Source organism: Stereum hirsutum (assembly GCF_000264905.1).
Source record: "Stereum hirsutum FP-91666 SS1 unplaced genomic scaffold STEHIscaffold_11, whole genome shotgun sequence".
NCBI classification, from domain to species: domain Eukaryota; kingdom Fungi; phylum Basidiomycota; class Agaricomycetes; order Russulales; family Stereaceae; genus Stereum; species Stereum hirsutum.
In genome coordinates this window covers 404,566-425,466 of record NW_006763141.1, presented here as the reverse complement: position 1 = coordinate 425,466, position 20,901 = coordinate 404,566, and the positions used below count along the sequence as shown (strand labels likewise).

Here is a 20,901-nt window from a genome sequence, read left to right as displayed (position 1 = left end):
GGTGCAGAGAAAGCTGAGGATGGGGTACTCAAAGGGTTGATTGATACTTATACGGGTCTGATTACGCATGCAGCGCACGTCGAAGGAGCGTAAACGACATCAATAGGCTGCATTGCCATGTCCCATGGTTACTCGTTGGTTACTCGAGGAATGTTCCGAGGAGGGCACAGTAGTCGCTGGGTCTTATTAGATGGACGCCCAGTTGACAGATCGTTCCCCAGGTGTTCTGATCCCATAGAAATGCAGAATAAATTACCTTTTCTGCGCGAGCCTGCGAGCCAGTCGCCTGATCGCGGTTTGGCGCCATGATTGTGGCCCATACTTACCACGACGCTCACGGAAAACATTCAAAAATATCAATCAGTCATCTCTACGAACCACACATTCTTAAAAACACTCATCTCTCGTCCATCCATGACCTCCACAGTTCGAGTCTACATACTCCATACTCCGTATCACCCAACTCTCATTCTCCCTCCTCCTCTATCCAACTCCCCTAGATACACTCTCTAACCCCTAATCCCCGCTACTCATAGCCATGCGCACGACCACCCTCCCACGCAGGAACCCCAAACCTCCTCCCCAACACCACAAAACTGACACACCAGAGCAATATCCTCGCCCTCGCGTCTAGTCCTCCGTCGTCTTTGGCCTGACCGTGACTCCAACTCTCGCCACCCGTAAACTCCTCCAACACCCCCAACACATATCCTTCGTCCAGGAACCTGAGCGCACGGATAGATTGGGGCGTGAGGAGATTGGAGAGGAGGGTTTGGAGGGGAGTTTGTGTGTGATTTGATCTGGAGGTGTGGGCTGGGGTAGTGGTAGAGGTAGAGGTAGTGGGTGTTGAGAGGGAAGGGGTGGGAGCAGAGAATGGGGTGGAGAAGGAGGTGTTTAATAGTGAAGCGTATCCTTCGTCAGACGAGACCGAGACCAAAGAGGACGGTGCGCTCTCCACAGCCTCCCTCACACTGTTCGCCTCTCCCGCCCTCGACTCCGCGGCCGACCCCGAGCCCACAGGCATCTGAGATTCGACCCCCTTCACCGGAGCGTTAAACTGCACCTTCGGACGCATATATATTTCCTCAGTCACATACGGCCGTACCGCCTCGCGCAGGATCCATTTTTCTGTGAATGACCATTTCGAGTTCGAGTTCGAGTTCGAGTTCGGAGGCTGGTCTGAATCATATGGACCGATGGGCCCTTCTGGAAGGTTTAGATTTAGGTGGGGTCGGACTTTGACTGATCTGTGGGTGTGTTCAGCCAAAATAAACGTATAGAAGAAGAAGTCAGATGCATGTATGCGTTCTTCAAGTTGAAATTTGTAGGTAGACACAAGGAAAAAGATACGTACGGCGGGAGCGAATCGACGTATTCGACGAGCGTATGGTCCAAGAAGGGCGGCCTGCCTTCGATAGAATGCGCCATCTCTGCGCGGTCGCCTTCGGAGCTGATGACGAAGTTATGAAATACGGTCTTCGACACCGCATACTGTCCATGTCCAACATATCAACATTAGCACCTTGCTCACTTCCCAAAAAAGTAGAAGCGCAACAAGTACCCACCATCGACACATTCAAAGGATGCCACCTCCCACCTACCGCATTCCACCTCACCTCCGGCCTCAGCCCCTCCGCAATCACCTCCGTATGCTCACATCCTCTTCCCTCCAAACCCAAAAATGAGAATTCCTCTCTCGCCTCCTGAGAAAAGAGTTCACCGCCGGGACACATACTCGCAACGAACCTATGCCCAAATATCCCTCCCAACATCTCTCTCCCCGCCTTCTCGTCGTCATGTCTCAGCGGCCTCATACTCACATGATCCTGCTCCAACCCCTCCTCTTCTCTCCCTCTCAACGCTCTCTCCAGATCCCGCGCAGACGGCAGTTCGAACCCGAGGCCGACAGCAGAAGGATCAACAGCCCTCAAATAATCAACCCCCTCAAACGCATACCCCCCAAAAATCTCGTCCGACCCTTCCCCGCTCAACACAACCTTATACCCCTCCTCCCTGATAGCCTGCGCCAATAACGCCTTCGCAGACGGGTGGAACGTGAAGTTCGGCTGTTCGGTGTGCCAGACCGTTTCTTCGAAGTTGGATACGAGCGCTGATTCGGTGAGAGGGACGATGTAGGGATGGGCGTTGATGTGGTGGGCCATGCGGAGGGCGATGGGGGTTTCGTCGTGTTCGGGGCGATCGGGGAAGGAGAGGGTGAATGTTGCGATCCGAGTCGTCGGTTTCGCGTTCGCGTCCGCGTTCACATTCGGATCTTCGTCCTTATCTTTTGAGGTGCAGGTCGGGGTTTCTCTGAGTAACGCAGCAGCGATCCCCGCGACCGCCGCGCTATCGATTCCACCGCTCAGACATACAGCGAGCGGGACGTCGGAACGCAAACGGGCTCTGATTGCGGAAAGCAGTCTGTCGTGCACGCCTTGGATCATGGACGGTACGGTGCGGGGTTCAGGGGCGGTGGAGGTGGAGGTGGGGAATGTGCGGTCCCAGTATTGTTGGATCGTGAGGTGGCCGGAGGTGCTGAATGTGAGTTGGTGGCCCGGTGGGAGCTTATGAACGCCTATTTCACACAAGTTCCCATAAGTGAGTGAATCAAAAGGAGGAGTGTAAAGTAAAGATGTGATCATGATCGTACCTTTAAAAACCGTCCTCATATCAGTAAACTCCCCCATCTGCACTATACTCTCCACATCCCACTCCGCCTTCCACCCATACGCCAAGAACGCTTTCATCTCGCTCGCCAGGAGCAGTCTCCCTTTATTGTTGTCGAGCGTATAATATAACGGCTTGATCCCGAACCTGTCCCGTGCAGCGAAGAGTCTTCGGCGTCGGGAGTCGTAGAGGACGAAAGCGAACTCGCCGCGTAGGTGGAAGAGCATGTTTTGTCCGTAGACGCGATACCTATCCCATTCCATTCCATTCGAAATGACCACCGCATTAGTAAGCATGACGAGTACTGTCACGGCTGGATAAATAACCCACAAATGCACCACCAGCTCCGAATCGCATCTCGTCTTAAACACACACCCCCTCCCTTCCAAGCACCCCCTCAACTCCTCATAATCATACAACATCCCATTCACCACAGCGTGCACCGTCCCGTCCTCACTGTGCATCGGCTGTTGGCCGTGCTCGAGATCGATGACGGACAGACGGGTGTGTCCGAGGCCAACGAGGACGGTGGGATTCGAGGACGAGGATGTTGGTGAGGATGAGGATGTTGAGGTCCAGGTGCCGGAGGAGTCGGGGCCGCGGTGGTGTAGGGAGGCGAGGGAGGAGGTGAGTTGGGAGTGGAGACGTTGGGCGGAGGTCTGGAAGGATGGGGTTAGAATATTGGAAAGACGGCGATGATGAGGAGAGGAAACGTACTTCTTGGGCTGCGCTCGTCCGAGGCGAAGGATAAAAGCAGGCCGTAATTCCACACATTCCGAACACCAATGCTGAAGACAAGACCGCCCTCTCAAAATTCGTTGGAGTGGACTTATAGCCAAACCGCTTAGACGGGAGCAGGGGAGGGGGAGAGTAAAGAAAAGCGATAATCTGGGAGAGTCGTATGAGGCCTCTTAACGAAAAGATTGAGTTCTCCGGTACACCAAACATCAACATCCAGAATCACTCACCACCCTCGAGTGAGGACTTTCGCAAGACCGTTTTGTTTGGGCGGCCGTCGCGAAGTCAAAGCATCAGATACTGTTGTCTTGCTGTATACGTCTTCTCTGCCACAAGATGCCATTATCACGTTACAAGACGCGCTCGGTGGTTCCTATCAGTCCTTGATTCGTGCAGATCAAATATAGAGCGGACTCGGAATTTGTGAGCGGGACTGCGATCTCCATGTGAGCAATTCCAATGGGCCTACCTATATAAAATAAAGCATTTAGCTCCAGTAAAGAGACCACTATGAGACAACAATCCAAAGATGAACGCACCAACCAAAGTATTAGCACCACCTTCCATCCAATAGACGCGTCCAAAGAAATCGACGTCCAGCCACCACTGTGGTGGTGAGATATCGCAGTCTCCTCGGATGACCGACCCCATCGCAAACCTCGCGCCCGACACGGAGCAAAAAAAACCACAACATCGCCACAAGTCCTTGGAGCATCGTTTCCCGAGTCGCAAGAGATGCAAGTCACCAATAGGAAGCCACCAACAGGAGTCGTGATGAACTCTACATGTTTAGGACAAAGCAGCAGAGGGCAGCGAGAAGACGGTCTGCTGGCACCAGAGAGCCAGAGCGAGTATCCTTCCTGATCGTATGAAAGGTAGTTTGTTGTCACCGAAGGCGCATTTGCAGATGCAAGGCCCTACAAACTACCATTGCAAGTGGAAGAACTTCACAAGTTCGTTGAACCGAACCATGGCGCCAAAAATTCAATTCTACTTCTAGCGGGTTTTGCCGAAAGCGCCGCCACGTCCTCGGTGTCAGTGGCGTCGGTTGATTGTGGCTCGATTCAGCACAAATTCATATTTTCTCTTCCCTTCTCTGATGCTCAGGCTGACGCTCTAGCGTTGCTCTAGCGTACCAGCCACAGAATAGCGACACTCCTCTGATGATGACTCGAAGTTCCCCGTACGCACACAAGTACGACTGAGTACAATTACAACCAGAGTAATTTTGTAAATGGAGGAAAGAAGTAGGCATGAGCACGAGAGGCATACTGTAGACAAAGACGGCATAAGTAGAGTGTCAGAGTTAGAACTATGGTCCATATGAAAACATGGGCATAAAGTAGGGGCTATAAGGGCAGACAAATAAAAGAAGGAAGAGGCATGGATATGCATATACTATAGGAGGTCTGAGGCTTTAAATACCACGGCATCACCAACAGGCTAACCAACAACACCCCAACAACACGAGTAAGACGACAAACTAAAACGACCATAAGGATACCGTGACGAACAACACCCTTCAAATGCCAGACCTAAACCCACAACAGACGAACGAACGAAAGAAAGAAGAGACGAAACAGAAAGAAAGAAAGGGAAAGGAAGTCTATAAGTAAAATGAATTCATCGAACAACAAAAGTAAGAAGTCAGAAGTCTAAAATAGCAGTCAATTAGAACGATCTCTACACGCACGCCCGGCGGGCGGTGGAAGAGGGATGAGGATGAGTATACTGATGAGGTTATGAGGTTATGCGTTTATGAGTTGAATGAGAGTCAAAACTAGAGACAGGGGAACAAGACGCGGAGAGGGACACGAAGGAGTCAGTGATGATACAAAACCATACATATGTATATATGAGAGTGAATTGATGTGCGCGTATAGACAAGACAAGAGTAGGAACCAGAGTCGGAGCCGGAGAAAGAGAAAGAGAGTCAATTTACAATCCTTGTCCGTCCGTAAGTTAAAAATGAAGCCGATAGGTCAGGAGAAATCAGAAGGCGTTCCCCATAGCGAGGACGCGATAGAGCGCATTCGCGTCTTCAAAAGCCGAGTGCCTCAACGCAAAATGCGCCATCTCGGCAGAATCAGCGTCCGAAGCGGGATCCACGATACCCAGTTTGATCAGGGAGTTGTAAAAGCGGCAGAGCTATAAAATAATCCAAATCAGCCAACGATTCAACCTCAAAAAAAAAAAGCGGGAGATGAGAAGAGAAAAGGAAACACCGACATTCTGCACCCCCTTCTCAAACCGATCATCCCCACTCAAACCCTCCCTCCTTTCCCTCTCCCTCTCATCTACCCACATAACGCTCTGCTGCACGAACTTCCCCAACATCTCGCTCCTTACCATATCCGCGATCGTTGATTTCCCGCCCGTAGTCAGATCCACGGCGGGCGTCGTGTCCCGCAGCAATCGGCCCACGACATCGAGCGTGGCGAGAGTAGGGGGCAGTTGGGCGAGGACGTCGAGGTAGGTGGAGGCGCCGTTAGGGTTGGATTTGGATGGCAGGAGGGTAAGGAGTGAGACGAGGATGGGGTGGGCGAGGATAGGATTGTGGGCGATGAGACCTGGAAGATCCATCGACGTTATGACCGGGGGATCAATCAACTGTGGCAACAAAGGCCTGAGAGTCTGAAATCGCCCATGTCGTTAGTTCAGTTCGAAGTAGTAAGATGGCGAACTTACGCGTTGCTCAGAAAGAGTGAGCACACGATCACGCGCGGCGAGCAGTAACGTCATGCCTCTCGAGAACATCCGTGTGCGTTCATCTTCCTCGGTGGTCACGGGAGACTTGTAAGTGGCATTAGCAGCGCTAGAGGCTTTCGAAGTCGTAGAAGTGACTGGGGAGCGGCTGCTGTAGGGCGACGGAGTCTGAGGGCCAGACGAGCCAGTACCATCGGCGGACAAGGGAGAGTCGTCTCTGAAACTACGAACAGTATACTTCGGATTACTACCTGGAGGCCAAGTAGAAATGTAGCAGACTTACGGGTCGAATGATCCCTTGTCTGTCTGCGTCTCCTCGTCCAAAACCAGGTTGGCAGGTCTTAATTTGGGCGGCAACGGCGAGCGAGCAAGGGTGCTGGGTGAGTAGGGTCCAATCTATATGTATTTGGGCGGTTAGCTACCAGATAATTTGAATGACAGGCAGAGACACTGAGCGCCCATCTATCGCTGACAGTAGCCGAGTGGCCCAACTGACCGGAGTCAGCGGCCCGCAACCGGACCGGCCAATATCGGTCGCCACACAGTTATCGCTGAACTGCACGAAAGAAAAACCTGGACCATTGACTGCACTCTACAATCTGAGGGCATAATATGACACGGAGAAGATAATAGTCTCCGGGCCCTGTGAAATTGGCAGACTATATCACTTGTGAATGAGCTCGGGCGGGGCAAAGGGTGCAGACCCTTGGTCACAAAAAGATACATGATCTCTGCAAGATTAGGATGAGGACTCCGTTCGAACAATACATCATCCGAGGGCTGCAGATTCGGGACCCAACGACTATGAATTAGACCTCGTATGTTTATCGAGGACCTTTTTATTCATCTCCCATCTGCATAACATGCAGAGATGGATGACCAAAAGAGCGAGAGGACGTACATCGTTGCCGTCACCCTTGAGAACCTTCCAGAGGACCCAGACAAGCTGCTCGTTGTCGCTCGCAGATCCAGTAGATGCCACTTGGACTGCAGCATGCTTTTCCTTGACGAAAGTGCCATACAAAGCCGAATGAAACGGGTTGATCGAGATTGGGTGCGGGGCATATAGCGCATAGAGTATATAAGAGACCAAGATCCTTTGGGACAGCTAAAGAATGGAAAAAAACGGTCACAGCACACATCAGCATGACATTGAAAAGTGGGCGGTATGATAGACTTCGGGAACAGTGATGATGGGTATGGATATATCACTGACCTCCGCTCGGGATGAGTCGAGGAGAGGTAAGAGCGCGTCAAGGGCCAGCTGGAACCGCGCAGTGGGCTGTACGAGAGAAACAAAAGCCTGAGCTGCGGTCGAGCAGGGTAGATTGTAGGCCCTGGAGAGCAGATGAGAGACGGATGCACGGAGGGGGTCGTGCTGGACGTGGCCGATGGTCTGATTCTGGCCGCCAGTCGGAGCCTGCATCGGCGGGAGCAGCGCAGTGGCCTGCATGCGAAGTGTCGCTGAGTATAGCAGCCTGCTAGAACAGTTGTCAGACTCAAGTCAGACTAGCTCCGGCGGGAGTGGAAGACTCGGCCAAGGGAACAAGCTCTGCTGTAGATCTCAATCACTCCGAGCCGTGGGAACTGTCTTTGCCACAGCTGTCCCCTCAGCCACAGTGCCACACACTGCTTCCTTCTTGACCACCACCACCACGATAATGACACAGGTGCATTTCCTGACAATAACTGTTACTTCGCTCTCGGACAAACTATATCCTTCGGGCCGAATCGCTCAACCGACTTCATGCCTCGTTTCCTGACCCCTGATGAAATCTTCGCCCATGATCTCTATTGTTTACAGCCTTTTTGGCCTCAGCTCTGCCTATTCTCCTTGACCTCGACCAAGGGCACATGCGCAACTATTGTCAGAAATATACAAATACTCTGTCATCTTGACTCCATCTATCTCTCCATTTTCCATACCCGACGATCCAAGCTATGTGCATGGTGTCACGAAACACCCCCTGGGTACTGGCCCGTGGCTCGCGCCTCCCGCCGATCTATCTCCTGCTCCGGTCTCACTCTTTTGTCTTGTGCGATAGACGTCCTGGCTCGCTTGTCTACTTTGCAAGACATGATTCGTCCTTCGGTTGATGAGCGATGCATCGCTCAACGGCTTCTTCTGTCTAATTGCCAAATCAGTACAACCATAGGTGGCAACACAATAAGACGAGCAGTCGCAGACAAAGTTGTCATGCCGTTGGCCTGTACCACGAAACAACAGTACATTGACCTACATTTCTAGATGCTGTACCCACGTTACAACCGTCGCTTTTAGCTTCCGTCAGAGCAGTATATAAGTCTTGTGAAAGCAAGACGTTCCCCCCAACCAAGCCTTCGCAGTCTCTCTCTTCCTCACTCACCTTCGAGCTCCACCGCACTTACCTCTCTCTCTAAGCTTTGAGCTTCTACGAGCTACCTATCACCCACACTACCCAACTCTCAAACCTCCCAAGCTCTCCCTCTCTACCCAACTGCAATGGACTCTTTCGTCGACATCATCTCCGCACTCTCTTCTTCCGCCTCCGTCGACCCTTCCGTCTCGGAGCAGCCACGAGATGAGGTTCCCGTTGAGCAGGAGTCTCACATCTCGAACTCTACATATTGTGTAGTCGCCTGAGCGTCTTGAGAGATCCGTGAGTATCACTTTTCTCTTCGCATTCTTTCTCAGCAGCGTTCGGGGTCCAGGTACATACTCACGTCGCACCTTTGTGTTAACAGAAGTGATCTATTGACTTGGCGGCCACATAAACGGTCGCCGTCAATGTCAATCATCCAAGACCTTCACCAGCGCTACCACCACCACCACCACATCACCCGTGTCATGATCATACGCCCTACCACGACCCACCCCCCTTTCCACCTTCTCGCTTCAGCGATACACCCCATTCTTTTTTCTATCTCCATTACATCGTCGTGTACATTCTTCGTTCCCCACAATTACACTCATGATGCCGCACGTGCAACGTCCAAACGCTCCTTCACGCGCATTGACACAACACTTACACTTACACTTATGTACTTCTACCTCTTTTTATTTTCGTCTCCGTTTGTTTCTCTCTCTGTTCCTCTCTCTGTTCCTCTCTCTGTTCCTCTCTCTGTTTCTCTCTCTGTTCCTCTCTCTGTTCCTCTCTCTGTTTCTCTACGTCCTGTGTCCGGCACTCTGTATCGTCTTGCCCATCATCTATTCGCTTCGCTCTTCTCTTACTCTCTCCCTCTGAGACTACCTACTACCTACTTCTTGACCTGGGACTGCTTGACGTAGCGTTCTTCTTTCTTTCTCCCTCTTTCTTCTTTCTTCCTTTCTCTCCCCTACCATTTCTTCTCATATTTTAGGACATGGACCCGTGTTCCTCTCCTATATGGCCCGTTTTGATTTGACTTTTCATTTTTTTTGGTTCTTTGGTTCGTGACTGGTACTACACATCTTACACTAACGGTATGAAATAGTACCTGACCGGTTGAACCTGTCAATGTCAAACTCACGACCGACTGAACGACGAAAATCTCCTCTGATTGATTACTTGGAGCAGTGCAAGTGACATGCAGAAGCCGTCGTGGCTGTGACTTTGACCGCCGCGTTACAGCTCGGGAAACAAACGACGGGTGTATCACAAACAACATCGTATTAGAGTGAGTCTATACATCACACTGTCTCATGCAGAAGTTCCAATGGCACCAGGACCTGGACCCGAGCCGAAGGGCCAACGCACAGAAAGAATTGATCCAATGAGGGCTTGGAGCTCGAAGGTCAAGTCGACCGAGTCGTGGAGGAGAGCCCGATCCTCAGGGAGTGGAACTAGGACGGGGTACAAGAACGTCGATCATGGTGCACAGGCTCAGATATTTGGGCGACCCGAAGGTGGGCCAAGTTTGAGTGTCGGTACTGCGATACTGTTTATGACCCTTCTCAGGCTCTTTCCCCGATAATGACTCGGAGGCTTGTGCAGGAACCGCACCAGAACCAGGGTGAATATGCAGCTCGGGATGCTTCTCTTTCGCTACGATAATGATTAAGAAAGCCTGTCAGTGATCTGGCGTGAGATGAAAGTGAGTTGCTGTTAAAAGGTCGCCTGTCCTTCCTGGAAACGACGAGGCTAATGTCGGATGAGTAGAAATTTGCGGCGGATATTCTAGTAGTTGTTGTACCAATATCAAGTCTAGAAAATGGAATGAACGAGAAGTGGCTGATCTAAGTACCTGTTGGCGGTCACTAGTTAGTGAGAGGAAGAGAAGGACACGGTGACGACGCGGAATTTGGACACAAAGGTGCTGACACGCGGTGCTTGAAAGTTTGAACTCCGCACCTTTTTCGGCAACTTGGTCGAACGCCACTCGTGGCGAGAACCACTGACTCGCGAACAAAATTGACGTCTCCATCCAGCTCCATCCTTCTCTTCGTGAATCGCCCCAATTCTAAGTTTCGGTTCATTACAGCAATTTGCAGAATCGTAGTCGCAGTCGCTTTTTTCTGCGATGGCGCTTGCGGCTTCTTCTGACGCAACCGACTCCCATAACAGGTTGTGAGCGCCACGACCACCGTCCTCTGGCGGCGGGCCACCCTCCACTGTAAAGCAATGTTTCGAGATATCTAGATCTCAAAAATTGTACAAGTGATTCTAGTGTGTTGTTGACACACTCACAGTCCTAAAACCCAATATTTAAGTGGCAGCATCGAGGCTGGCTCGAGGACGAGCACTGTGGCCCCGTGTAGAGTGGCCCGTCGGAATGGCCGGAGACAGCTCCGAGTGGAGCACAAACTTCTCCGCGAGAAATCTGGGTGCGACTACGATTCTGCAAACCGCTGTAATTACAGTGTAACTTTCTGAGCCTACCTCTACTTACATAATAGTATGCAGGCTATTATAGGAAGAATCTCTATCGTATCTGGCTTACACGAGGTACAATATTCCATCGAAACTGACATCATCAACCTGCTCCAAATGTCAAACAAGGATATGCGGTACGTCTCTCTCCCTGTATAATTGGTAGATGTCAGGCGTCTCAAGAACCTGGAACTGAACTTGAAACCTCTCTGCGACGTGGCCCGTGTTGAACAGCGACGAGGCGTGGCAAACCTTCACTCATAATCGTCTAAGGCCCTACGAGGGCGTCGAAAATACAGGAAACCCACACGTTCTTCGGGAAGCATGTTCTGGCCTCGAGCTGGAAGCACAAAAAGCACTCAGGTTTCTGGCCGCCGTCCGATCTCGACAGAATGCTCTCCATCCAATTTCTTGCCTCCCGCCCGAAATACTCCGAGAGATCTTCACTCTGGTCGCCATGGATGAGGATGAATATTTACAAAATCGCATAGAAGACTATGAATCTGACGACCTGCCAGATTCAGACGTGTTAGAATCACACAATCTGGGCTGGGTCAAAAGTATGTACAATGTCGATGCTTGGTTCAACCACGTGATCTGATGGTGTCTTTCCTCAATAAAGTCAGTCATGTTTGCCAGAGGTGGAGGGAAGTCGCCATCTCAACCGCAACACTTTGGGGAAGGGTTCCGTTTTCCCTCCCAGCGTGGGTTCCAGAATCGCTTGTTCGCTCTCAAGGAGCTCCCTTGCTCATTTCCTACGCCTTCCCCGACGAGAACTCTTACGACAGTGATTCTAGCATCCTTCGCATCGAATCTACGCTCGCAGAGCTCCAGCGCGTAAAGGAACTCTCCCTCAGTGGCCCAGTTTCGAAGACAACCCTCAAGTCCCTAGGTTCTATTCTCAATTCAAAGGGTGCTCCCTTGCTAGAAGAGTTCACACTCTCGTTGTCCAGCACACGCACAGCCAACAACCCTTTCACTCTCCCGTCCAAAAGCTTCCTCTCGGAATTGCCTCGCCTGCGACATGTATCGATATCTGGACCGGTGGTCATTCCTTGGTGCTCACACATCTTCACCGGCCTCACTTTCATAGAAATTTGCGATCCTTCAGGGAACTCACCGTCCATGGAACAGATATCGGCCATCCTCAGTCGCAACCGCCAGCTCGTTGAATTAGCGCTGACTGGCTCTGCTCTTCCCTCGCCCAGTCCGGCGTCGGCATCTTCGCCGCATTCTCCGGTCCCCTTAGACAACCTCGAGCGCCTCTGTCTTGAAGGGAGCATACCGTCGTGTTCTCGGCTCACATCTCTTATCACCGTTCCCGCTTCTACGCGCGTGTCCATAACGATCTGGAACAAGCAGAACCAGTCTCTATCCGCGGAAGACGGCTTGAGTAGTTTCTCGTCTCTTTCCCGTCCAGAGGCTCGAACAGCTAGCTTGGAGATTACGTCGTGCCGATCGCTCACCTTGTCCGCTTGGAAGACCGTGGAAAATCCGAGATGGTGCAACGATTATTACAGGCGCCAGAGTCGAGCATTGTCGTTCGACATGCATACATTCCACGAGCATGAATTGTGCAGACCCGCCTTCCTACTCAGTTTCAAACACCTGGTTGGTCTCGAGGCATTACATGCTCTTCATTTGGAACTTACGTGCACTTCGGCTGTCCTCGACGCTCATCATTGGCGCCAACTCCTCGCGCCGTGTCGAGAGTTGAGGGTATTGCATATTGTTGGAGAAGCGTCGACTACGTTTCTGAAGGCTTTGTCTCCCAAAGATGGTCATGAGTCGTCCGGGTCTGAAGCAAGCAACGGTGCGTGCAGTTTTTTTGGTCACGCTTATACTTTGTGTATTCACGACCTTTATTCTTTCATGACCAGCCTCATTCCTACCCAAGATCAAGGACTTATATATCTGCCAGGTGAAGCTCTCCGAAAAAGACCTCATGGACTTGACCAGATGGGCGCACGAGCGTAAGGCCCTCGGCACTCCTCTTAAGGAACTTGATATACGCGATTATTGTGACATCAGTGACACGACGTCGTCCACGCGCCTAGCCTTGCAGAAAGAAGTTGACAGCTTTGACTACGATTATCGGTTGAAACGTGAAGATCAGGAGAAAGTGCGAAGGGGATGATCGGACAGGGGTAGGTTGTAGCAAAGGTAAGACATCTGAATTATTCGCTGCTCTGAGCACCGTGGTTTGAGCCGATGCTAAACTGAGTTTATCTTTGCCATCGACCCATTTCCAGGATAGTATCTTCAGCGGTGGAAGTTTGAGTTTGCGTCTTCTTCATAATTATCTCACGTATGTACACCAAAAAAGGACGCTGGATAATGATTCTCTTATAACAAGTGCAATAGCAAATCGCCGGGTGAGAACAGACTTGAACATCTATGGTAACTTGTAAGTAGCTCAAGGCTCATGCATGCGGGGAATCCGGAAGTGCTTGCGTTCCCTCACTGTGAAACTGCTTCGGTTGCTTCTCTTTTGCTACGAGAATAATCAAGGAAGGTCAGGGATCTGGCGTGATAGAATACTTGTCGTAACATACCTAGATCTCGCCAGCGGCAATTCTCAACCCACTTACAGCGTTTAGTGTCCAGATACCATTTCACATCAGCACCTGGAGCTGTCGCGTCCCGCAACTTCTTCGCGCTCTCTTCGGGAATATGCCCCGTATAGTTCGTCCCCATTGACAGGCCCAACCTCCTGACTATTCTAGCTTTTGTACTAAGTTCAACGGTGCCAATCTGGCACACAGAAACCCGCCTATCGACTGGTAGACCTAGATGCGCCATGAGCCGGGTTATGAGTCCAGTGAAAGTGGTCCAATAATCGATCTTCTTGGGGCCATCGATCCAATGGTAGAAAGGCTCAGACAACTCCAACGCGAGCTTCAACGTTAGTTCTTTGTCAAGAATCCAGCCGTAGTGCACGAGCGGTGGTAAGAAGCGTAGATTTTTGCGTGGCACTAGGTAACGGGGGATGCGATCGATAGGTTGTTGTCCAAATATGCGGACACCGTCCTGAAAGGTGTCACTGACTATGCACTTAAAGAAAGCAGATTGAGACGGGCGTACCTCATCTGTGTACTTCTTTCCAGCAGGCGCGAACAAAATCTCTCCGATATCCGTTTTCGTATGTTCTTGATTCGAAGTGGTTTGTTCCATCATGGATCGATAACGTGAGTGGAAGTTGAGTGGGAGCAAGTTGATGGTCGGAAATAGAAGCGAAGGAGAACCTTTTGAGGCCCATATTGGGCTGTGTTCATTCTCCGATCCAAAACGCACGTGCGTTGACACACCTTGACACATTGCTTGGCGGAAGCCTGAAAATCACTGGCGGTTCTCCACCACTTCTGTACTTGAACGACAAAACCCGGGTATTGCATGAGCTGGCTGTTACCTGGCTTTCAAATCCAGCGTCATACCAACACAAAAAATACTGGAAAGAAAGACAAGTTTACTATGGACACAAGAGGCCCGGAGAACTTTATTTTCTTATAACAACTACAATAGCGAATCGCCGGGTGAGAACAGCACTGGACATCTATGGTGGCTCAAGGCTCATGCATGCGGCGAATCCGGAAGTGTTTGCGTGCCCTCACTGTGATACTGCTTCGATGGCTTCTCTTTCGCTATGATCATAATCAAGGAAGGTCAGTGATCTGGTGTAATAGGATACTTGTTGTAACGTACCTGGATCTCGCCAGCGGCGATTCTCAACCCACTTACAGCGCATAGCATCCAAATACCATTTCACATCAGCGCCTGGAGCCGTCGCGTCCCGCAACTTCTTTGTGATCTCTTCAGGAATGTTGCCCGCATAGTTCGTCCCCGTTGACAGGACTAACCTCACCACTATTTTATCTTCTGGGCTACGTTCAACAATGCCAATCTGACGTATAGAAACCCGTTTATCGACTGGTAGACCTAGATGCTCCATGAGCGGGGTATGAGGCAAGTGAAAGTGGTCCAATAATCGGGCTTCTTGGGGCCGTCGATCCAATGGTAAAAGGTCTCAGACAACTCCAATGTGAGCTTCCACATTAGTTCTTCGTCGAGAATCCAGCCGTAGTGCAAGAGCGGCGGTGAGAAGCGTGGGTTTTTGCGTGGGATTAGGTAACGAGGGATGCGTTCGAGTGGTTGTTGTCCGAATATGCGGACGCCGTCCTGAAAGGTGTCATTGACTATGCACTGACAGAAAGTAGTTTCAGACGGGCATACCTCATCTGTGTAAGCCTTTCCAGCAGGCGCGAACAAAAACTCTTTGATATCCGTTTTCGTATTTCCTTGGTCCGAAGTAGTGTGTTCCATTATGGACCGGTAACAAAGCGTGAGTGGAAGTTGAGCAAAGTTGAGTGGAAGCTAGTTGATGGTCGCGTGAATAGACGCGAAGGCGAACCTCCTTAGGCCCATGTTGGACCGTGTTCATTCTCCGACCGAAAATGCACGTGCTTTGACACACCGCTTGGCGCAAGGTCACTAGCGGTTCTCCGACCTCGCCTTGTAAAATCCAACATCGTACGAATGCAACAAAGATTGAGACAAGGCCACTATGTGCGCACGAGGAGAACTTTGTAACTGAGGCCTCGGTAGAGCCACTGGTAGTAATAAGTACAAAAGCAGATCGATGGTTGAGAACATGCACATTTATGGTAGCTCAAGACTCATGCATTCAGGGATCCTGGAGATGTTTGCGTACCCTCATTGTGATACTGCTCGGGAGACGCTTCTCGTGCTCATTTGCTACTGTATCAATATAAATGTCAGCAAAGTAAAACATAGGACTATAAATCGCAACGCACCTGGAGCCCGATAGCGACGATTCTCAGTCCACTGCCAGCGTTTGGCATCCAAATACCATTTAATTTCAGCACCTGGAGCTGTCGCGTCCCGCAACTTCTTCGCGTTCTCTTCCGACATATGTCCAGTATAGTTCGTCCCCGTCGATACACCCAATTTCACGGCAACAGTGCCACTTGGATTGAGTTCCCCGCTGCCAATTTGACAGAGGTATACTCGTTCGTCATACGGGAGGCCAAGATCGTGCATGAGCTGGGGAATGAAAGTGGAGCAGGTAGTGAAGTAGTCTGGCTTCTTAGGACCATCGATATAATGGTAGAAGGCCTGATTCTGTTCTTTCGCCAGCTTCAACGTTCGTTTCAGATCAATAATCCAGCCGTAGTGCAAGAGCGGCGGTAAATCGCGTCCATTCTTGCGCGGGATCAAATACCGAGGGATGCTGGCAATGGGCTGTTGTTGAAACACGCGGATGGCGTCCTAAGAGACGCGTTAGCCATCTCCTACCCGAAGACGGTAATCAAAACAAACCTGATCTGTGTATTCGCCCGCAGCAGGGACGAACAAGACTTGGTCGATATCTATCTTGGACGAGGCGGCAGCCATGGTGGTGGAAAGGAGCAAAGTGAGCTCATCGGCTGAACCCGTATCTGCATTGTCCAACAACGAGCACGTGCGGGTGACACGCAACGCGGCGGGAAGGGGCAGGAAGGGGCGCTCTTGAACGTAGAGAGTATACTCCTAAGTTGGAAAATGATCCAATGCCATACCGCTCTATTTAAACAAACCGACGCCAGGGTAATGGATTTTATAAGGAGATGAACGACGGAGCCAACGGAAGCAGGTCGGGCCACACATCCATCACGGTCGAAGACCTAGCTATGTGCAAGATTTGTTTGAGTATCGGCATTGTGATACTGTAGTAAGCCGGTGAAACGCGAGATAGAGGGCGGGAAAGACAGTAAGTCTCGAATAGCAGATGATAACATAGGTACAAGTGTGAACGATGAGAGTATGTGGCGCAAAGAAGGGCCTATTTGTTCTTTGACATCCTACACATCCACGCAAGTTAGTCAACGTCGATTATGAAGTGAATGACCAGACACACTTGTATGTAAACCGTTTCTTCGTATGCGAGAACTCTCCCAACTTGTGGCCCACCATATCCTGCGTAACGGTTACTGGGATGTATTCCTTGCCGTTGTGCACCTGGAACCTCATTCTACCAGCACAGTTGATTCAGTATGATAACCTCGATAGAAGAAACCAGAGCACGCACCCGATGAAGTTAGGAAGAATAGTGCAATCCCGAGCCTGTGTCTTTATTGGCACATTATTTTGAATAGCCTCGCGAAGATTGGGAAACGCGACAAAGAATGGGCCTGTTCACAAGTTCAGTGAGATGACCAACAATAACAGAGGCCAAAACATACCTTTCCAGGCTGACCTGCCTCCCCGTACGACCAACGACGCGTGCATAAGTGATAGCGGTACTGAACCAAGGAATTCACGCCAAGTGTTCGTGTACGCCAGCCGGCAACGTCCGGGGAGGTACCGCCCAAAAATAATCCGGGTTAGCAAAAATAGACCATTTCATCATGTTTGGGCCTAACGGCTTGAGCGACGTTCGTAGCGGCAGAGGGAACAAGCATCATGAGGCCCTTCTCTCGCCGAACCCCCCACGCCCACGCCAACTCTTCCAAATAGACTCAGTCACCGTGGGGTCATACAAGCTCAGATAGGTATAAGCGAGCGCGTCGAGCGGTTCAGCCTGAGGATCGCCCTTGCTCCTGACTTTTCACTTGGACTCGGAATTACTCCGCTGTATCTTGGACCTCGAACAAAGTTGACGGAGAACGATTACCTGATTCTCGAGAACTCGCTACTTGCGTGTGGAGGAGGGAAGGATGGCGTCGCCTCAGGATCATGGACAGGACCAGAACATGGGCTGGACGTCGACGGGGAAGGCACCCACAGCTTCGGCGACAGCTTCATCTTCGTCTTCGTTCCTCGACGATGGCGACTCGTCAGATCGACCCAAAGTCAGTATCATTATCTCTGTCGTCGCTCACCGCGAGGTCTCACGGCCAACTGTGGTCTTTACAGACAATTCTCATCTTTGTCTTCGCGATTGCTGCGCTACTACTTATCATAGGCGCTCTCGTCTGGAGGTGCGTACCCGCTCCGGGATCACTCTGTGGTAAGTTACCAGTTTCGACCCTTGCTGACCAATGACGCGATGTATTCTGTTGATGGAATAGATATCATTACATCCGCAAACACCACCTTCCCATGCGTTCCTTCTTCACATTTACGACCGGCACCAAGGATCGACCCCCATTACCTGTCCACCTCGCCTCCTCCTCTAACCCCCGATCACGAACGCGTTCCCGCCTCGACAGTCTCACACTCACTACCCTCCCCGTCCCGCCTCTCGCCCATCCACGTTCCCGTCGAACAAGCAACCCCGCACGAAATAGCGCACGAGGACGGACAAGAACGCGTGGAGCCGACATCGATGTCGGAGGGAGGAGGTTGCCCGCGGACGGTATTAGCGAAAAGGATATCTTGCCGGCATATGGGGAGGAGGCTGCCGGTGGAAGGTTGCCGTTATATGTTGAGTTGGAAGCGATGGACTTTGGCAGAGGTGTAGGAGCCGATGGAGGCGAGGCTAGGACGCCCACCCAGGACGAACCTCCTGTTGGTGAGGGATTTATGCCAAGTAGCGACGTTGAGCGCCAGCATGGATCACAACCGTCCGCACACACTGAGCCCACAGTAAGTCTAGCTACCTCTCTCGCACTACCGCTCCTGGATGGCTAGCTGACGAGTGCGACGACCATGTCGGCTGTAGCGATAACATCGGCCATAGACGGTCCTGCTCGTCCGTCTTGCTTGCCCGGCCTGAACATTCGAACACTTAGACTCTTGTGGATAATTCTACGATACCTTGTTCCGACTAACACAAACCAGGATGTACAGCTACCTGACTCTCTTTCCCTTCCCTTTTCTACCCATATCGCTTCTCGGACGGAATTTCGCCTATCTTCTGTTCGTATTCGTCTGTTGTATTTTTTGTCACAGTCTCAGTGTACTGTACGGTCTTTGTTGTGCTTCATCTTTCAATCACCATTCACCCGTTCTTTCCGATTATTGATGAGCGAGTGATTTGGCATAAACTCAGGCGGTGTTACTCGTCCCAGAGGGTCGCGGTCAACAATACTGCTGCGAGCTAGCGTAGGCTAAAGACGATGCGCTCATGTGTGGCGTCACTTCCCTGAATCTAAATTTAGGTCCAATGTCGTTGGCTCGCCACCCAAGTTAGAGCCACCTCTCCTTGTCTCGCCTCGACGTTCAACATCCAACCTCGGAGCCTGAGGGGCTGCTCAATTCTGGCCGGTCAAACTGTCAAGTCAAACTCGAGCAGGTCAAACTCTGCGAAGCGATGCAGGTGGAGTCGGCAAGAGTCCCGCTACTTCGCGAACACCTCATCATCGAGTGGTTCTCACGGGGAGACGCATACTGTATAAACTGTCCAACGCAGTTTGTATTCACTAGGTAGGATAAGTCCAGGATTTTTCTTCGAGCGGACCTGTGCGTGCTCGGGTTAGACGTATTTTTTTACTGATTTTTACGAAGAGGGGCATGCAATACAGAATTTCTTGATGAAATTTGCACGTCTGTGGCAGAATGAGCAGATCGAGAGTGGCGCAACTCGGCAAACGATCCCATGTGCGCCACCGCGTAGAGTTTGACCAGCTTGACCTTGACCAGCTTCACTTGACAGTTTGACCTGCGAGAATTGAGCAGCCCCTCAGGTTCTCAGAAAGGGCGAGGGTCCGAGTCTTATAATGAGCACATATACAGAGAGGTACGTCAGCAGGTGTAGAAAACAAAGGACAAACATAGCAAGCTACGGGAGCGCAGGGATAGCAGCATACGCAAACATCAGGACACAAGTCAGTACATATACGGAACACAGCAACTGAGTCAATCTCTATACGTCGAAGAAGTCGTCATCGTCCACAGAGTATGCAATGACATCGATCTCGATTCCGAACTCAGTAGCCTCCCGGTCAAGCAGTCCATCACATCCAGGGCATATTTTCGAATCCTCCTTCACACACACCCTACAGACCCACTTCTCGCATTTAGAGCAATATTCTTCCTCGATGCAGTTGTCGCAACAATCCGAGGAGCAGAACTCGCAGGGGTGCAGCCTGTCGTCGCAACTGGTCCCGGGGCACGAATGGTTGGAGCATCCGTCGCACTCGACTGTCTAAACAAAACAAGTTGATATGGCACCGTATTAGAAGGAGATTATATGGGTCACAGGGATGAAGATATAGGTGCGCTCACCTGCTCTCCACAGTCCTGGCAGCAATCCTCTGGAAGAGCCCCGTCCGAGTCCTGTCCATCTAGACTCGGCGTGGGAGAAGCAGGCTCATCCTCTTCGTCCTCTCCCTGGTCATCTAACATCATAGCCACATCTGTGGACTGCGACTTTTCTCCAATAAACCCTTCGGTTGAAGCATCTGCCCTACAAACATCTGTAGCCCATTTCATCACCTCGTCCAGGATGGGAAAAAACTCATCTGGGATGGGTGCGATCTGAAAGATGGGCTTAGTAGCCAAGTCGGTCACACAGACCTTTCGGCAAGTGATATCGATACCGTAGCGTGGCTTAAATGGGGGTGAGTCAGGTTCCTTTGGGTAAAGGATATATTGGAGTGATCCTGGGATGAACCCTTTGCTGGGTCTACTGCAGAAGAGCCTGGCAGAGTGGGTGACAAGGGAGTGGCAGGAATAAAATAAAAAACCAGATGTAGGGGGGGGAGGGGGGCCCGGAGGGCCCTTAAACGCGAACTGTCCGGACATTACGGGAGGTCCTACGGCAGCCATTTGGAGGGTTCTTGGGGCTCATATATGATTATCTTTGTACACAGCGCTGGTAGAACTGTGAATAGAAGATGTTTTGAGTGTAAAAAGGATAATAATGAATACTTTTAGGCTAGGTTAAGCTACGGTCGACGTCGGTCATCCCCTCCCCTAGCCTAGGCTAGGTTAAGCTACGGTCGACGTCGGTCATCCCCTCCCTAGCCTAGGCTAGGTTAAGCTACGGTCGACGTCGGTCATCCCCTCCCTAGCCTAGCTA

The 20,901-nt window shown here is 51.1% G+C and overlaps 8 protein-coding genes across 8 annotated transcripts; 2 read left to right on the top strand and 6 right to left on the bottom strand.

The window, feature by feature from the left end:
- Positions 1 to 15: 15 nt before the first annotated feature.
- STEHIDRAFT_170025 (uncharacterized protein) lies at positions 16 to 3,234 on the bottom strand. Its single transcript, XM_007306384.1, has 5 exons — positions 2,998 to 3,234; positions 2,651 to 2,916; positions 1,566 to 2,575; positions 1,355 to 1,491; positions 16 to 1,247 (listed from the first exon to the last, which is right to left on the bottom strand). Exons 1-5 carry the CDS (start codon positions 3,129 to 3,131, stop codon positions 527 to 529), a joined length of 2,268 nt encoding a protein of 755 aa, XP_007306446.1. The 5' UTR covers positions 3,132 to 3,234; the 3' UTR covers positions 16 to 526.
- Positions 3,235 to 4,652: 1,418 nt separating this feature from the next.
- On the bottom strand, positions 4,653 to 7,595 carry STEHIDRAFT_123109 (uncharacterized protein). Its single transcript, XM_007306383.1, has 6 exons — positions 7,328 to 7,595; positions 7,013 to 7,219; positions 6,395 to 6,507; positions 6,094 to 6,334; positions 5,635 to 6,039; positions 4,653 to 5,553 (listed from the first exon to the last, which is right to left on the bottom strand). Exons 1-6 carry the CDS (start codon positions 7,562 to 7,564, stop codon positions 5,398 to 5,400), a joined length of 1,359 nt encoding a protein of 452 aa, XP_007306445.1. The 5' UTR covers positions 7,565 to 7,595; the 3' UTR covers positions 4,653 to 5,397.
- A 3,691-nt stretch (positions 7,596 to 11,286) lies between these two features.
- Positions 11,287 to 13,077, top strand: STEHIDRAFT_170023 (uncharacterized protein; the record flags this gene model as incomplete). Its single annotated transcript, XM_007306382.1, has 3 exons — positions 11,287 to 11,500; positions 11,563 to 12,753; positions 12,821 to 13,077. The coding sequence occupies exons 1-3, from the start codon at positions 11,398 to 11,400 to the stop codon at positions 13,075 to 13,077; spliced, it is 1,551 nt and encodes a 516-aa protein (XP_007306444.1). The 5' UTR covers positions 11,287 to 11,397.
- A 286-nt stretch (positions 13,078 to 13,363) lies between these two features.
- STEHIDRAFT_158975 (uncharacterized protein) lies at positions 13,364 to 14,114 on the bottom strand (the record flags this gene model as incomplete). The annotated part of the gene is made up of 3 exons (XM_007306381.1): positions 13,364 to 13,434; positions 13,496 to 13,970; positions 14,025 to 14,114. The coding sequence occupies 3 exons, from the start codon at positions 14,112 to 14,114 to the stop codon at positions 13,364 to 13,366; spliced, it is 636 nt and encodes a 211-aa protein (XP_007306443.1).
- A 762-nt stretch (positions 14,115 to 14,876) lies between these two features.
- Positions 14,877 to 16,352, bottom strand: STEHIDRAFT_158974 (uncharacterized protein; the record flags this gene model as incomplete). The annotated part of the gene is made up of 5 exons (XM_007306380.1): positions 14,877 to 15,116; positions 15,171 to 15,311; positions 15,649 to 15,695; positions 15,752 to 16,226; positions 16,278 to 16,352. The coding sequence occupies 5 exons, from the start codon at positions 16,350 to 16,352 to the stop codon at positions 14,877 to 14,879; spliced, it is 978 nt and encodes a 325-aa protein (XP_007306442.1).
- Positions 16,353 to 16,501: 149 nt separating this feature from the next.
- Positions 16,502 to 17,371, bottom strand: STEHIDRAFT_82177 (mitochondrial 30S ribosomal protein S19). The gene is made up of 4 exons (XM_007306272.1): positions 17,180 to 17,371; positions 17,026 to 17,128; positions 16,855 to 16,968; positions 16,502 to 16,798 (listed from the first exon to the last, which is right to left on the bottom strand). The coding sequence occupies exons 1-4, from the start codon at positions 17,223 to 17,225 to the stop codon at positions 16,780 to 16,782; spliced, it is 282 nt and encodes a 93-aa protein (XP_007306334.1). The 5' UTR covers positions 17,226 to 17,371; the 3' UTR covers positions 16,502 to 16,779.
- Positions 17,372 to 17,653: 282 nt separating this feature from the next.
- STEHIDRAFT_132680 (uncharacterized protein) lies at positions 17,654 to 18,569 on the top strand (the record flags this gene model as incomplete). Its single annotated transcript, XM_007306379.1, has 3 exons — positions 17,654 to 17,788; positions 17,853 to 17,917; positions 18,008 to 18,569. 3 exons carry the CDS (start codon positions 17,654 to 17,656, stop codon positions 18,567 to 18,569), a joined length of 762 nt encoding a protein of 253 aa, XP_007306441.1.
- A 1,174-nt stretch (positions 18,570 to 19,743) lies between these two features.
- STEHIDRAFT_112709 (uncharacterized protein) lies at positions 19,744 to 20,312 on the bottom strand (the record flags this gene model as incomplete). Its single annotated transcript, XM_007306378.1, has 2 exons — positions 19,744 to 20,025; positions 20,106 to 20,312. The coding sequence occupies 2 exons, from the start codon at positions 20,310 to 20,312 to the stop codon at positions 19,744 to 19,746; spliced, it is 489 nt and encodes a 162-aa protein (XP_007306440.1).
- Positions 20,313 to 20,901: the final 589 nt, after the last annotated feature.